The sequence below is a fragment of the Dendrobates tinctorius genome, unplaced genomic scaffold, assembly GCF_039654945.1.
Source record: "Dendrobates tinctorius isolate UK_male_01 unplaced genomic scaffold, ASM3965494v1 ptg000035l, whole genome shotgun sequence".
Taxonomy (NCBI): domain Eukaryota; kingdom Metazoa; phylum Chordata; class Amphibia; order Anura; family Dendrobatidae; genus Dendrobates; species Dendrobates tinctorius.
The window spans coordinates 63,758,716-63,776,312 of NW_027361703.1; the positions used below are offsets into that span (position 1 = coordinate 63,758,716).

General features: G+C 46.1%; 1 protein-coding gene across 1 annotated transcript in view; it reads left to right on the forward strand.

Moving 5' to 3' along the window:
- LAMB1 (laminin subunit beta 1) overlaps positions 1 to 17,597 on the forward strand; it is a 106,684-nt gene that overhangs the window by 81,528 nt on the left and 7,559 nt on the right. The window contains exons 25-29 of the mRNA XM_073573546.1: positions 1,649 to 1,824; positions 2,914 to 3,155; positions 6,298 to 6,501; positions 15,705 to 15,849; positions 16,233 to 16,440. Coding sequence (XP_073429647.1) covers positions 1,649 to 1,824; positions 2,914 to 3,155; positions 6,298 to 6,501; positions 15,705 to 15,849; positions 16,233 to 16,440 — 975 coding nt within the window. The remainder of the gene's footprint in view (positions 1 to 1,648; positions 1,825 to 2,913; positions 3,156 to 6,297; positions 6,502 to 15,704; positions 15,850 to 16,232; positions 16,441 to 17,597) is intronic.

Consider the following 17,597-nt stretch of genomic DNA (forward strand, 5'->3'; position numbering starts at 1 on the left):
AATCTCTACCTCCAGCTCTCGTCTCATGTCGCTGCTCCCGTTTCGCATCTAAGGCCGGAGTCATACTGGCGATTTAAACGGCCGAGTTTCGCATGGTAATACACGGCGCTGCCGCCGGGACTCAGGAGCCGGGCGTGCAGCTCCATGTATTGCTATGCGGCCGCATGCCCCGCTTCTGAGTCCCGGCGGCAGCGCCGTGTATTACCATGCGAAACTCGGCCGTTTAAATCGCCAGTGTGACTCCGGCCTAAACTCCACAAACAGTATGTCATGATGAACTTTCAGCCCACCTCTCATCTAACTCGCTTTTCTGTCTCCACCACCCCACCGATTCTTCCCTGACTAAATTTACTAATGACTTATTTCTTGCCAAAGCTAACAAACAAATCTATAAGATCCTCCTTCTAGACCTATCCTCTGCCTTCAAGACACTGGACCACTACTTCCAATTACAGATCCTCTCTTCCCTTAGTGTCAAAGACCTTGTCCTCTCCTGGATCTCCTGATACCGTTGTAACCACACATTTACCGTCTCCCACTCCCATTCTACCTCCACGTCCCACCCTCTCACTGTCTGTGTCATTTTGACCCCATTCTCTTCTCAATCTATACCTTTCAGCCTGGTGTAACTCAAAGTCCTATGGCTTCTAGTACCATCTATACGCTGATGACATTCAGATCTACAATCTGGCCCAGGTGTCCCTTCTTTGCTGTCCAGAGTGTCTATCAGCCATATCCTCCTCCTTCTCAATTCACTTCCTAAATTATTTGTGGACAAAGCTGAACTCATCATCTTTCCTCTATCTCACCTAACTCCTCTACCCAATCTGGCATTATTAATTACACCACCCTCTCCGCAGTATCAGAAGTCTGTTTTCCCTGAGTAACCGTAGACTCTGTTCTGCTCTTCAAACTGCACATCCTAGCTCTTGCTACCTCTTGCTGACTCTGTGGCTTTCCTGCTAACACTCTCTCACCTCTCCAGTCCGTCCTTAACTCTGCTACCCGACTAATCAACCTCTCTCCTCATTTCTCCTCCCCATTGCAAATCCCTTCATTGGCTTCCAATTCCACAACACTTTTAGTTCAAGCTACTAACTTTGACCTACAAAAGCCATCCATAATCTGTTTTCACAGTGTATATGAAAAAATCTCCCGATATTTTCCAACACATAATCTCCTATTATCCAAAGACATCCTCCTCTCTTCCACACTTATAACCGCCTCACTAAATTGCCTCCAAACTTTATTTTATCAAGTATCCCTCATCCCCTGGAATTCTATGCCCCAAAACGTCCGTTTATCCACCACACTCAGAACATTTAGATGGAACTTGAGAATGCATCACTTCCGGAAAGCTTACAGCCTGCATTGACCTGGCTACCACCTCACCATCACTGAGGCTGCCGCAACCCCCCCAATCTACTATTTCCCCAGTATCCTGTATACTGTAAACTCCTTCCTGTACCACTGTCATAATTAGTTTCTTGACTGTAAATTTCTATTTGTATTTTGCATGTAATAATCCCTTCTCAGGTACAGCACCATGAAATCAATGGTGCTCTAAAAATAAATAATAATAGTTATGCTTAATTGGAAAACATACTGTGGTAACGTCCGGCTATATTTTTTCTCCTTATTTTCCAAGGAAACTGAAATCTGAGGTTTTGGAAAAAGTTACAGAATTGGAACAAAACCTTGCAAAGATCAATCTAAATGCTTCAGACGAGTTAGCCAAGCTGCAGGCAGATGCCAATAGTGTCAGTAAAGCACTAAAAGAGCTTGGAGAACAGCTGGAGTATATGAAGATTTCTAATGTTCGAGGTTGGTTTCTCCAATTGCATTTTATTATTTGCTGGAATAGCAACACAGCTAAAAATGTCAATCAAACCATGACACCTATATTCCTTGATAGTGTATTCTTGGTTCTGTTGGATTTTATAGAAATATATTGATAAAATTTAGTATGTGTACTTGAGACGGTCATCCATTTTTATGTTTTTATAGGGTGTATTCTATCATCCGTTTTGATCAGAGCCCAAAATTTGCAATATAACGTATTTTGCGAATTAGAAGACACACCTCAAATTTTGGGGAGTAAAATAGTAAAAAATGTTTTAAATAAAAAGATGGCGCATCTTCTAACTTGCTTTCACAGTAGATTATCGGGGAGCCGCGGTGGTGGAGTGGGGTCCCAATGGCAGGGTCAATGCTACAGGAAACTGGCGGCAGCAGGAGAAGCTGTGAGCCCCAGGCTGGTTGGGAGGTGGTGTTCAGTGGAGGTAGGAATGAGGCCATGCTGTGGGCCCTAGACTGGTAGGAGGTGGTGTTCAGCGGTGCGAGGGCTCCGCCAACATTTTGTGACACCCAGGGCCCATGCACTTTCCATGCTTTTTGGAAAAATGGCCACCGGAGGCGGCGCATGCGCAAATGATCTCTTGGGAGCAAAAATCTCGGTGCCGAGATCTCAATCTGCGCATACTTCGTCTCTGGTGGCCATTTTCCCGGAGTCCATTGCATTGAAAAGTATGGAAAGTGCAGAGGCTCCGGGCTTTCATAAAATGTTGGTGGTGCCTAGGACCCGCAGCATCGCCTACTCCTGCCGCCGCTAGAAGCTTCCAGCAGCAGCAACATTGGCACCCCACTAAACCACAGCTGGTAAGCTACATACGGATAAGATGCAACCCCATTTTCCCAAAAAATTTCTTGGGGGGGGGGGGGGGAGTGCATCTTATACCTCAAAAAATTCATACATAAAATAGCTGTTCCTCTCTTGTATTTCCCAACTTCCCCTTAAACATGCATGCTCGGCTTACTGTATATCAAATAAGCAGCTAATACATTAGTCTGCCATATTATTTGGAGGGTGATTTAGCAGTACAGCTCTCACACATACACTATGCTGTTTTGCAGGAGCTATGGACAGTATCAATAAATATTTCCAGATGTCTCTTGAAGCTGAAGAAAAGGTCAATGCGTCAGCAGTCAACTTAGATAGCATTCTGGAGTACTCTGCGGCTACACGGAGGGAAGTGGAAGATCTTATAGAAGATAAAGAAACTGTTTTTAAACAAATTCAAGATGAGCAGTCACGGATTTTGGATGAACTTGCTGGTGAGATCCAGAATTTGGACCTTTCTTCTCTATCTGAAAAGGTATGTTGTATGACCTTATGATTAGCATTCAAAGTACCGTATTTCTTTGTTGATTAATGGAAACCTTAAGGGGAATCTGTCACCATATTATTGTTACTCCATCTCTAAGCAAGTCTACAACGAACAATAGAGTTAAATGCCCTAGAATGTTTTATAATCATTACACAAAATCTCATCACACAAAAAAGTGCAGAAAAACAGATTTTATTTACAAAAAAGTCATATATAAAAAGTAGATCCAAATGAATATACATGGTGGAAAATTAAGAAAGGATCACCTAGTATATAAGAATCACACAAATAGCACTAAAAAGCGGTGATAAACTGACATTTATGCGGGCTATAAGGGGCCAATATATATATGGACCTAACCGTGTGTGTATATATATATATATATATATATATATATATATATAATACACACACACACAGTGGGGCAAAAAAGTATTTAGTCAGTCAGCAATAGTGCAAGTTCCACCACTTAAAAAGATGAGAGGCGTCTGTAATTTACATCATAGGTAGACCTCAACTATGGGAGACAAACTGAGAAAAAAAAATCCAGAAAATCACATTGTCTGTTTTTTTTTTTTTATTATATTTGCATATTATGGTGGAAAATAAGTATTTGGTCAGAAACAAGCAATCAAGATTTCTGGCTCTCACAGACCTGTAACTTCTTCTTTAAGAGTCTCCTCTTTCCTCCACTCATTACCTGTAGTAATGGCACCTGTTTAAACTTGTTATCAGTATAAAAAGACACCTGTGCACACCCTCAAACAGTCTGACTCCAAACTCCACTATGGTGAAGACCAAAGAGCTGTCAAAGGACACCAGAAACAAAATTGTAGCCCTGCCCCAGGCTGGGAAGACTGAATCTGCAATAGCCAACCAGCTTGGAGTGAAGAAATCAACTGTGGGAGCAATAATTAGAAAATGGAAGACATACAAGACCACTGATAATCTCCCTCGATCTGGTGCTCCACGCAAAATCCCACCCCGTGGGGTCAGAATGATCACAAGAACGGTGAGCAAAAATCCCAGAACCAGGCGGGGGGGACCTAGTGAATGAACTGCAGAGAGCTGGGACCAATGTAACAAGGCCTACCATAAGTAACACACTACGCCACCATGGACTCAGATCCTGCAGTGCCATACGTGTCCCACTGCTTAAGCCTGTACATGTCCGGGCCCGTCTGAAGTTTGCTAGAGAGCATTTGGATGATCCAGAGGAGTTTTGGGAGAATGTCCTATGGTCTGATGAAACCAAACTGGAACTGTTTGGTAGAAACACAACTTGTCGTGTTTGGAGGAAAAAGAATACTGAGTTGCATCCATCAAACACCATACCTACTGTAAAGCATGGTGGTGGAAACATCATGCTTTGGGGCTGTTTCTCTGCAAAGGGGCCAGGACGACTGATCCGGGTACATGAAAGAATGAATGGGGCCATGTATCGTGAGATTTTGAGTGCAAACCTCCTTCCATCAGCAAGGGCATTGAAGATGAAACGTGGCTGGGTCTTTCAACATGACAATGATCCAAAGCACACCGCCAGGGCAACGAAGGAGTGGCTTCGTAAGAAGCATTTCAAGGTCCTGGAGTGGCCTAGCCAGTCTCCAGATCTCAACCCTATAGAAAACCTTTGGAGGGAGTTGAAAGTCCGTGTTGCCAAGCGAAAAGCCAAAAACATCACTGCTCTAGAGGAGATCTGCATGGAGGAATGGGCCAACATACCAACAACAGTGTGTGGCAACCTTGTGAAGACTTACAGAAAACGTTTGACCTCTGTCATTGCCAACAAAGGATATATCACAAAGTATTGAGATGAAATTTTGTTTCTGACCAAATACTTATTTTCCACCATAATATGCAAATAAAATGAAAAAAAAACAGACAGTGATTTTCTGGATTTTTTTTTCTGTTTGTCTCCCATAGTTGAGGTCTACCTATGATGTAAATTACAGACGCCTCTCATCTTTTTAAGTGGTGGAACTTGCACTATTGCTGACTGACTAAATACTTTTTTTCCCCACTGTATATCACACCAATATGAGCAGTGTTTTGATTAGACAAGAATACAGGTATAATACATCGTATATACAAAAATTTCTTCACACCATGGTCACATAACACGTTATATAACGTAACAATTGCAATACAAACAAGAGCGTCTTCATGATACTCAGATTGAAGTTGAATTAGAAAAACGTCCCTTTCCTTTTCCCAATTCGCGACTCCTGTCGCTCACTCAATGATAACACAATTAAACCCCCAGAGATCAGAATGTTAAGAGATCATATATCCTCAGAAAGATAACTATGTAAACAGACAAAAACACATAAAAATTAAAAATTTCACATAGCACGAAAATTAAAAACAATCAGAAACTGAGAAAATAATTAAAGCCACGAGGGGACATTTGTGCCAAGTGTAACAATCCAATGTCACTCAAGCTGCGCCAAGGTCGTTTGAAATTACCACCACTGGCACCACAGTAGACCCAGTCTATACCACGCAGATCATTTTTACTGCAAAGAACACCGTGAAAACATTTTTAAAAAATGACAATCATGTTTTTTGTTCACCATTTCACCACACTATGATTAAATAAATGGTGACATTGAAAACATCACCTCATTCCCCCCAAAAAGCCCTCAGAATGGGCTTGGGGGGGGGGGGGGACTGAAAAAAATTGTCCAGTCGTGAAGGGGTTGAAACGGTACCATCTAATGTGATACTAATGGAATAGAAGTCAGCAGGATTGATCCAAACCTACCACAGACCAGCAAAGTTGTACAAAAACTTTCATAAATTATTTGGTTTGATACCCTATACACAGTCTGATAGTGGTGGTCTGTATAGTCTGCTAATTGACAGTCGTAAGTTCTTGCAAAATTTGAATTGCTCTTATTTCCCTAGTGTATTTTTGATCATCTCTGTCCTACAGTAAAGCACGTAAACCATTAGCCATAAAGATTGCACATAGTCCCCTCTCCTTGAAGTTTTAGCTTTTTCTTTCCAGCACACATGGGAAATACATGATCCCAATTTTATAATTCTATGTACGGCATTTTAGATACATGTTTAAGTAGTTCTTACTAGATGCCCTTTTAAGTTTTTGTTAATTTTTTTGTTCCTCTAGACCTGTGGAAGTTCAGTTGGTGCATCATGTGAAGACTCACAATGTGGTGGCCTTGGCTGCACAACAAAAGATGGCAAGAGGAAATGTGGTGGAGAAGGCTGTGATGGGTTGGTAACCGTGGCCCATAATGCATGGAAAATGGCAACAAATTTTGATAGAGAGATTCTCAGTGCTATGGCAGAAGTGGAGGAACTCTCCAAACTGGTACGCGAGATGTCCATCACAGATCAGATATAGTTCTTCCTAGCTGTGCCTTTCTTTGACTTAAATATGAAAAATAGGCCATATGAGGCAGGTACAGGGCTCTTTGTGAAACATCTCGAGCCAGGGGTGATACTGACAGTTTTGGCCTCTTGTTCAAGAAATTTGTCTGCTCCCCCCCCCTACCTTTTTATATTGACAAAGGTATAGATATTTATATAATCTTGCATGGTCTCCTCTTGTTATGTATATTGCCGTCCCTTATTACACAGTGCCCTCTCGTTATATATAGCACCGTCCCTATCAGATTATATAGAGCCCTGTCTTTATTACATACGATCCTCTCTTGTTAGATATAAACTGAAATGGCTGCTGATGGAGGGTGGTAAAGTTTTTTTTTTTTCTGCTGGAGGAGCTGATGGATATATCTTCTGGTCAGATGCTATTCTATTAGCAGTCAAGAAAGGACTATGTAATAAAGAAAGAGCACTGTGAATAACAATAAAGAGAATATGCTTTGTAAGGGACAGCACTGTGCATAACTGCAGGGAAAGCTATATAATAAAGGACCGCCCCATACATAACTAGAGAGGGTGGTATGTAATAAGGGACGGTGTTATTCATAATAAAAGAAGAAACTATGTAACTAAAGACTGCGCTATACATGATAAGTGAGTACACTATATACTATAGGACTGTGCTATACGTAAGGCTACATTTCTGTATCTGTGTAGAGTGTTGGTGTGCTGCCCCCTTATACAGAAGCATTGAGCAAGTCCTATTCTGATCCTCAAAATCGGATGAGAACAGAACATTCTCTGACCCTCAAGGATCTCATTCTCATATCCGTGTGAAGAGTTTTATACACCCTTAGAAGTCTGTGTGCCTTCCGGATTAAAAAAATAAAAAATAAATAAAAACTGCCATCACACGGACATTTCACACTGTGTTCCCCATTAACTATAATCTCCGCCACCCAATAATATAAATTACTCAGTCTCTGGCTCTCCCCATTTAACTGTAAGGTTATGTGCACATGAAAAATACGCAAGGTTTTAAAGTACAAACAAAGTGAATAGGATCCGCGAAGTCTCATGCACAAGTTGCTTTTTTTTTATTTGCAGATTTTAATGTCAATTCTTGCATTGTATTTCACCCATATTAATGTGGGGGGAAATACGCAACAAAAGCATGCAAAAAAAAAAAAAAAAAAGTGAAAAAAATGTATTTCTTTATCGCCTTATTGGGGGACACAGAATACCATGGGTGTATGCTGCTGCTGCTAGGAGGCTGACACTATGCAAAAACAAGAAAATTAGCTCCTCCCCGGCAGTATACACCCACCGACAGGCACCAAGCACCTCAGTTTGTGCTTAGTGTCTGTAGGAGGCGGACCGGGATCTCCCCAGATCCGCAGTTATTAATCCAATTTTTCCTTTCAGGGTTTAGTTTGAACTTTTTAATCCTTTCTTCTTTTATCTTTTAGGTTTTTTCCGTTGGGAAACAGGGTATACTTATCACCCTGATTTCCTATATCATGCGGCTGAGCGAGCAGTGTGGTGTCACCCACATCGCAACTCTCAGTACCGCAGGCAGGACTTTTCCCTATCACCTTCCGGTGATAAGGGTTGTGGACAGGTGGCTGGTCCTTGCCGAATCCCCCTCCTCACCCCTCTCTCGGGACAGGGCTGAGAGGAAGACGGCGATCGCAGGTGGTTCAAGCCGTCTTCTGCAGGATGCGGGTACAGAGGACTCCCTTCCCCCCAGCGGCCTGCCGTTTCCCCGTGGGCCCCTGTGGTCATCCTCTTCAGGGACGTCAGGTAAGTGCCTGTACGTTCCCTCCGGCCCCGCATAGGCTTCAGTGCATGGGAGAAGTTGGACCTTGGGATTACATGTCCACAGTTTTTGAATCTCCCGCCCTTTCTGCCTGCCGCGCGCTCACACAGCTGTTTGCGTCCCTTCCCTCCCCCTTTTCTAGTCAGGGAGACTCTGGGGATCCCTTCACTCACCGCAGCAGCGTCGCAAGCAGGGGACCGCTGTCATATTGCTTCCTGAGCGCGGTATGTCGGGGTAGGCATGGGGCTGCGGCGCCGTCACTTTTACTTTCACTTTCCCCTCAGCGAGGGGAATTTCTCTGCTCCCTCCTCCCTTCCTGAGCGCGCTCTTTTCAGCGCGCCTTTTCTAGCCCATCACAGGGCTTCTTTCTCTTTGAGATGCCAGCCTCCCCTTTCTGCCATGCCCTCTCCGTCGCCGTTAGCCAATCACTGCGCAGCCGCTAAGCTCCGCCCCCATCTTCCAGCACAAGGATTTCCTGGGTTTTCACTACCTTCCTGCGCTGCTTGGGGGACACTTCGGCGTTTCTTCTGCTGCTCGCACAGAATCTCGGTAGGCTCGGCTCTGGGACAGGGATTAGCTCTCCTCGGCAGTTATTCCCTAATTTCTGCGGCCATTCACTTATGCCCAACCCTTCAGGGGATCTCTGCTTCAGGCCCACCGCTACCTATTACGCCTGTGCGCGCTGTAAAAAGAAGTGGGCATCGGGTCAGTCGTCCCCATTCTGCCCCCCCTGCAGTCCTTCCATTATGTCAGCATCTCAGGAACGCACAGAGTCCCGGGCGGAGGGCGCTCTTCCCTCCTCTCTCCCCCCGGAGTGGGCCGTTACAATGTCACAGTCTGTTTCTGACTTGACAAAAGTATCACAGTCGCTGGTCCAGGTCTTAGAACGATTACCTCAGCTATCCTCAGCCACCTCTGCCCCGACCACCTCTCGGGGTGAGTCGTCCGCACCTGACCGCGACCTTCAGAGAGACAGACAGGGAAGGACTTCTAGGAAGCGGGCTCTGTCTACTTCGTCTTCGAGCTCGCAGGGCCCTTCCGCTCCCAGGCCTCCTTCTCCTTCCTCGGATGACAGCCTTTAGTCAGGCGATGATTCTCATTTGGAAGCTAGCTCAGAGGGGAACAGCGTTTCTAAAACGCGGGACATGGTCGATAGTCTTATTACAGCTATCTTCCAAACACTAAAACTTAAACAGGATGAGGCTCCGGTTCAGGAAAGCTCGGTTCTCTTTAGACGAGCCAGACCTCCGTCCCGAACCTTTCCCAATCACAACGATTTCGATACTACCTTATCCAAACACTGGGAGCGCCCTGAGCAACGCTTCTCAGGCCGCAAGTATTTGGACGTTCTGTACCCCTTTGACGCAGAACTGCTCTCAAAGTGGTCCAAGGCTCCAGAGGTAGATCCTCCAGTATCCCGGATAGCCTCTAAAACGGTGCTCTCTCTGCCAGACGGGGCATCGCTCAAAGATCCTACTGACAGGCAGATTGAATCTCTGGCTAGGTCTATCTTTGAGGCATCTGGCGCCTCTCTCTGCCCTATTTTCGCATCTGCCTGGGTGGCGAAGGTCATTTCCGCTTGGGCAAAAATTCTTCGCAGAGGCATCTTAGCGTCAGCTCCTCGAGACGAATTGGCAGATCTTGCAGATCAGATTAACCAGGCGGGAAAATACCTTTTGGCCGCCTCCTTGGACGCGGCCGGCTGCGTAGCAAGGGCTAACAGCAACATAGTAGCTGTACGCCGAGTCCTTTGGCTAAAGTCATGGAATGCGGACACTACTTCGAAAAAGTCGCTTACCAATCTGCCATTCCATGGCTCTAGGCTCTTTGGAGCAAAGCTGGATCAGATAATTTCCGATGCCACTGGAGGTAAAAGTACTTCGCTTCCCCAGTCTCGACCAAAACGTCCCTTCAACAAAAGGGGGTTTCGACCATTCAGGCCCTTTCGTCCCTTCTCTGCCACGGAGAGAGCCACTCAACAGGATCGGCCGCCTGCCACCAGGGAGCGGGATCAGAGGAAACCTTCCTACAAACCCACTCCTCGCTGGAGATCTAGAGGACAATATTCCAGATCTGCAGGAGCCAATTCCGGCAGATTTTCGTCTAAGTGACGGGTCATCCCCACCTGGAATTTCTTACAGGGTGGGCGGCAGACTTTCCTTTTTCGCGGATGCTTTGCTGTCCGCTTGGGTCAGAGAACTCGTCGCATCCGGTTACAAAATCGAATTTGCTTCACTCCCGAACAGACGGTTTTTCCAGTCTTGGCCTCCGCGACAGCGGGCCCAGGTTCCGGGTTTTCTGCAGGCCATTTCCTCCCTTCTTTCCGCCGGAGTCATTGTTCCCGTTCCCTCAGACGAACGGTTTTCCGGGTTCTACTCCAATCTCTTTGTAGTCCCGAAGAAAGACGGCTCTCTTCGTCCAATTCTGGACCTCAAATTGCTCAATCGCCACGTGAAGATTCTTCATTTCAGGATGGAGTCTCTTCGGTCGGTGATTGCTTCCATGGAGCCCGGGGAATTTCTCTGCTCGGTGGACATTCGGGATGCCTATCTGCACATTCCAATATGTGTGCAACATCAGAAGTATCTTCGATTTGCGTTTCAGGGAGACCACTTTCAGTTCACAGCTCTCCCTTTCGGCCTAGCTTCAGCGCCCCGGGTTTTCACGAAGGTGATGGCGACCGTCATGGCCATCCTTCGCTCCAGAGGGATCCTCATCATCCCTTATCTAGACGATCTTTTGATCAAGGGTTCGTCTCACCAGGACTGTCTCCGGAGCCTTCAGATAACCCTGGACACTCTCAGCCGCCTAGGTTGGCTGGTCAACAAGGAGAAGTCCATTCTGATCCCCACCCAGCGTCTGACCTTTCTGGGTATGGAATTCGACACGGAGCTAGCCCGTGTTTTTCTTCCAAAGGAAAAATTTACAACTCTGTCCAAGGGCATCAGAACTCTCAAGAGGCCTGCTCCCATTCCCATTCGGTTCTGCATGAAGGTCCTGGGGAAGATGGTGGCCTCCATGGAAGCAGTGCCCTTTGCGCAGTTTCACCTTCGCCCCCTCCAGCTGTTTCTGCTTTCAGCCTGGGACAAGACCACGAGGTCCTTGGACCGTCCTATTCGGCTTCCTCTCAGAGTGAGGCAGTCTCTCACTTGGTGGCTACGGCCAGCGTCAGTTCTCCAAGGGAGGTCCTTCCTTCCGCCTCAGTGGCGAATCATCACCACCGATGCGAGCCTTCTAGGATGGGGAGCCGTGTTCCATCAGAAAGCGGCCCAAGGCCGCTGGAAGCCACAGGAGTCTCTCCTTCCAATCAATCTTTTGGAGATCAGGGCAATTTTCCTGGCCCTTCTTCACTGGCAGCCCCTCCTCTCCGGCAAGCCGGTCCGTATTCAGTCGGACAACGCCACGGCCGTGGCGTACATAAACCATCAGGGGGGCACGCGCAGCAAACAAGTAATGTCAGAAGTGGCCAAGTTACTACGCTGGGCAGAACGTTACGTTCCGACAATCTCCGCCGTCCATATTCCAGGGGTGGAAAATTGGGCAGCCGACTTTCTGAGTCGCCAGGGCCTAGCGTCCGGCAAATGGTCCCTGCACCCCGCGGTTTTCTCTCAGATATGCGACCGTTGGGGCACCCCGGATGTCGATCTCATGGCATCTCGGATGAACCGCAAGGTGCCGCAGTTCGTAGCCAGGTCCAGGGACCCTCTAGCCGTCGCATGCGACGCACTGGTGACTCCGTGGTCCCAGTTTCAACTTCCGTATCTGTTCCCGCCTCTGGCATTGATCCCTCGGGTGGTCAAAAAGATAAAATCGGAAGGCGTACCAGTGATTCTAGTCGCTCCAGATTGGCCAAGACGGCCTTGGTACGCGGAACTGGTCAACATGCTCGCGGACGTTCCCTGGAGGCTTCCGGACCGTCCAGACCTTCTCTCGCAAGGCCCCCTTTACCACGAGAATTCTCAGTCTCTGAATTTGACGGCATGGCCGTTGAGACCGCAATTCTGAAGGAATCAGGTCTGTCCAGTCAGGTTATTCAAACTATGATCAGAGCCAGGAAACCAGCCTCTTCCCGCATTTACTATAGGTACTGGAAGGCTTTTTTCCGTTGGTGCGATGATAAAAGAGTCTTCCCAATGTCTTTTTCTATCCCGTCTATCCTGGGGTTTCTTCAGGCTGGGTTAGACGCGGGTCTGTCCCTCAGTACGCTCAAGGGCCAGGTTTCCGCTCTCTCTATCCTCTTCCAAAGAGAGCTAGCTTCTCTACCACAGGTCAAGACCTTTCTACAAGGGGTTTCCCACGTGGCTCCTCCTCATCGTTCGCCAATAGACCCGTGGGATCTCAACCTCGTCCTTAGCGCGCTCCAGAAGGCGCCGTTCGAGCCTCTCCAGGACATTCCTTTGTCCCTTCTCTCTTGGAAGGTCACCTTTTTGATCGCCATTTCATCCATCAGAAGAGTTTCTGAATTGGCGGCCTTGTCATGTCGTTCCCCTTACCTCATTCTCCATCAGGACAAAGCCGTCCTCAGGCCCGTTCCTTCTTTTCTTCCAAAGGTGGTTTCCGCTTTCCATATCAATGAGGATATCGTCCTTCCTTCTTTTTGTCCGGCTCCATCTCATCCTCTTGAGAAGTCTCTCCACAAACTGGACGTAGTTAGAGCCCTGCGTGTCTATCTTGCCAGGACCTCTTCCTTTCGTCTGTCCGATTCCTTGCTGATCATTTCTGAAGGTCGCCAGAAGGGCCTTCCGGCTTCCAAATCCACAATCGCTCGCTGGATTCGTTCTACCATTCTGGAAGCGTATCGTCTTCAGGAAAAGCGGCCCCCTCCGGGAGTAAGAGCTCATTCCACCCGGGCTGTGGCGGCTTCGTGGGCTGCTCGTCACCAGGCCTCGGCCATGCAAATTTGCAAGGCTGCAACCTGGTCATCTTTGCACACCTTCACGAGGTTCTACAGGGTTCATACCCAGGCTTCGTCTGATGCTGTGGTTGGTAGGAAGGTTCTGCAGGCGGCGGTGGCTCACCGGCCGACCTGAGCCTTTCGGTTACTTTCGTTCCTTTTTGCTGTTCCCACCCTTGGGACTGCTTTGGGACGTCCCATGGTATTCTGTGTCCCCCAATAAGGCGATAAAGAAAGATGGATTTTTGGTTCTTACCGTAAAATCTCTTTCTTGGAGCCTTCATTGGGGGACACAGCACCCTCCCTGTTTCAGTTGTACCGTGTTGGGTCTTAGAGTCCCTTGTTGGGTTGGTACATATGGTTCGAGTTTTTCTTGTTGCTTCTCCTACTGCTTTTTCACCAACTGAGGTGCTTGGTGCCTGTCGGTGGGTGTATACTGCCGGGGAGGAGCTAATTTTCTTGTTTTTGCATAGTGTCAGCCTCCTAGCAGCAGCAGCATACACCCATGGTATTCTGTGTCCCCCAATGAAGGCTCCAAGAAAGAGATTTTACGGTAAGAACCAAAAATCCATCTTTTACGCACTTACGCAACTTTCTTCCTGCCAACACATTAGGATATGCAGCAGGGATTTCTGAAGTAAATCCTGAACGTGTGCACATAGAATTAGTCCCCCCCCTACATTTATTAGAAATCTTTGATAGCATCATAATGAATTTGGGGTGGGAGAAGTAATTATCAGGTACTTAACATCCTCCGCCACCTCCCAATTCATTGCAAGTCCCCAATAGCCTATTCTCCCAAGTTAACTTCATTGCAAAGTGTCCTATGCACATTACCCCTCCTCTCCCACTCCCCAATACATTTTAATTCCCCGATAGTGTCCTCCCCCAATCCTATAATTCATTATGACACTATCACGGGCTTAACACCTTCCTCCACGGCCTAGTTCATTTCACATCCATATCTAACGTCCTCTTAACCCAGTTCATAAGTCCATTGTAAGTACCTCTTACTCCCATCCCAATCCTCACCCCCCCACATCCCTCCTATTGTTCTCTCCCCCACATCCCTCCTATTGTCCTCTTCCCCCTGTAATGGAAAAAAAAAATCATCTGTCTGTCTGTTCTTCACCAGCACTGCTTCTTTCTTCCTCGTCGGCAACTTTTCAAATGACACAGGTGTGCATGGCATGCTGTGTGAGGCTATGTGCCCATGTTGCAGAAATGCTGCGGAATGTTTCACAGCATTTCCGCAACTCCCCGCTGCGGGTAAAACACATGCGGAATTCGCATGCATTTTCCCGCAAAACACAAGCGTTCTGCAAGCGTTTTTAGCTTGCAGAACGCTAGCGCTTTTCCAAGCGATTTGAAGCATCGCTTGGAAAAGTGATTGACAGGTTGGTCACACTTGTCAAGCATAGTGCTTGACAAGTGTGACCAAAATTTAAAATAGGGATATACTAACCCTCTGTCGACCCCCGGAGTCCATCCCGGTCCTCAGCGACGCTGCCGGCAAGCTCCGTTCCCAAGGATACATTGCGAGAATCACCTCAGATGACGTAGTGGTCTCGCGACCGCGACGCGTAAAGTGAGCGTTTTAATGCAATCCTATGGTGGCGGAATCGCCGCGATTCCGCAAAATTAATGGACATGCTGCAGATTTTACCGCAGCAATTGTGGAATCCATTAGGATTGCATGGGAATGCAACATGGGCACATAGCCTTAGAGAAAGCACCAGGCAGGAACCTTGGCCAGATTCCTGCGTCTCCGCTGCCATTTTCTCCTGTAGGCAGCAGATCTGCAGGATCACTTTCTGCCCAGCACACTCCATATGATGAGGGAAATCTGGCCATGGGACTCCGAGCAACAGGCCAGATTGCCCACATTATTACTGCCTTGCAGGAGCCACTCTCCACCTCCGGGCCCGGGGCCGCTGCACCGTATATATATCCGCCCCTGTCTTAAGCAATGTATTTGCACTGTTGCCAATGTCTACTACAATTGACACTATAGCGACCTTTCTAAAGGTAGGCCAGTTTTTTCTATTTAAATAAAGTTAGGTCAATTTCACAATATATATTTTTTTTCTCATACATGAGACAGTCCATGTTTGTTTGTTTTTTTTGTACTGGACCAATTTTAGGTTCGTGTGTAAGTTTTTACAATCCTTGATGCATCCACATTTCTTGTATGAAGGAAAAAAAATCTTTACTTCTCCTACCCATTAAACACTAAAATACAGGGTGACATCCGTGTGCTTTCGCTCTTTATCTTTCTGACGGGAACATTGACTTTTATTAGTGAGTCTGATCCGCAACACAAATTAAAGTTGGACATGTCCCCATTTTTTTGATTGGAAGAAAATCAGTCCACAAAAAGGAAGTATAAAAAAATAACAAATGGTACACTTGCCAAAAAAATAACTGATGTATGAAATAGCCTTCAAGGTTTGTTCATTAATTTCCTCTGTTTAAGGTTGCCGAGTCGAAGCTGAAGGCAGAAGAAGCAAGACAAACTGCTCAAAGTGTTCTCAACAAAGCAAATGCAACAAAGGAGAAAGTAGACAAAAGCAATGAAGATCTAAGGAATCTCATCAAACAAATAAGAGACTTTTTGATGCGTAAGTATAGTTTCTATCTACGTGCATTGCTTGTTGCCTTGTCCACCCTTGAACCAATCTGTGCTGATTTATTTCTTAATGTATCTGTAAAGGGGTTGCAATTTTTTTCTACAAGATACAGATGTGTTTTATATGATATGTTGTCATCTTTCCAAATTCAAACTTGGCCGTGAGACAAGGGGTCCTCCATTGTAGAAGGGTGTTGGTCTTCCACCAGCAGATTCAGTCATTATACGATACCAGATTGCTGAAAGACCCTATAGGCGCCATAAAGGGCTGATCTAGTGGGCTTTATTTAGGCGTCCCAATGCAGATATCACAAGGTGCTAGCAGACCTTAAAGAATGGAATAAATAATATTTTGTGTCCTTGCATTTCTGACAGAGGATGGAGCTGACTTGGACAGTATAGAAGCTGTTGCCAATGAGGTTTTAAAAATGGAGATGCCAACCACACCTGAACAGTTACAAGCTTTAACTGATGATATACGTGAGCGTGTGGAAAGTCTTTCTGGAGTGGAGACAATCCTTCTACAAAGTGCTGGAGATATAGCCAGAGCAGAGTCTCTCTTAGAAGAAGCCAAACAATCCAGGTAATACAATGATTGTCATATTAGATAAAGATCTGGTATGTCCAATTTCAGACTGCCAATCCTTTTGTTCTCCAAGATAAGCCTCAGATAGTGTTATTTGTGGCAGCAGCTCCCTCATAGAGGACACAGGAATGCTCAACCGAGTGAGCGCTAAGAGTATTGGAGAGTTGGGTGTGGTAACTGTTGGCCGACTGCTATCTAAAGTGTATGGGTGGAGCCATAGCTTAATAGGTTGTTTATCAACTCTCACTTGCAGATTGTGTTTGAAGTCTCCACCAAGGCCAGGCAGCATCCCGTTTTCTCCAAAATATGTGGTGCACATATTGTTTGGCATCTTCTTAGTTTCCCTCTCTTTATTTGTGCTACAATCAACACACCTTTAAGAAAGAAATATCTGTAGACCAGATCATTTATTTAAGGGACAGTTACTAATGTGTATCACTAACTTAAAACGTTTTTTTCCGAACCTAGCAGAAAATTCAGCATTGACTGCATCGTGCCGAATCCTAACAGTGTGTATTATACACACTGTTAGGATTCCATCAATATTCTGATTCGAGTAGTTGTCCTGCGACCACTCAAAGGTGAATTGCTTACTTGCAGTCATTTGCTTACTTCTCTGTCAAACATTGAGAAAAGCAAGTAGAGACTTAAGTCAACATGTGACTGTAAGTATACAAATTCCATATGACCAGTCACATACTGACTGGTTGAACAAGAATCCTAGCAGTGTGGTACAGTCCCGGCTGAATTTTCTGCATTGCTCAGAAAACCCCTTTGAGCCAACATTAGATAATGGTCCTTTAAAAGATCATTTGGCCTACAGCTTGTTCCATAAACGTGTGTTCATCACAGCTTACGGTAATAAAGAGCAGGAAATAAGGGGATGCCAGACAATATCGTACCATTTATTTCAGAAGAAAACAACCCAACTTGTCCGTCCAATACTTGTTTTCTAACCATGGAAACAACATAAACCCTCACTGTTGCCCTGATCCTCATCCGCCTGGACTACTGTAACGGTCTATTAATTGGTCTCCCCGTTACTCGACTTTCCCCTCTCCAGTCCATCCTTAATGCAGCAGCCAAGGTCATCCACCTGGCTAATCAGTACTCGGAAGCGTCTGCACTTCACCAGTCATTACACTGGCTGCCCA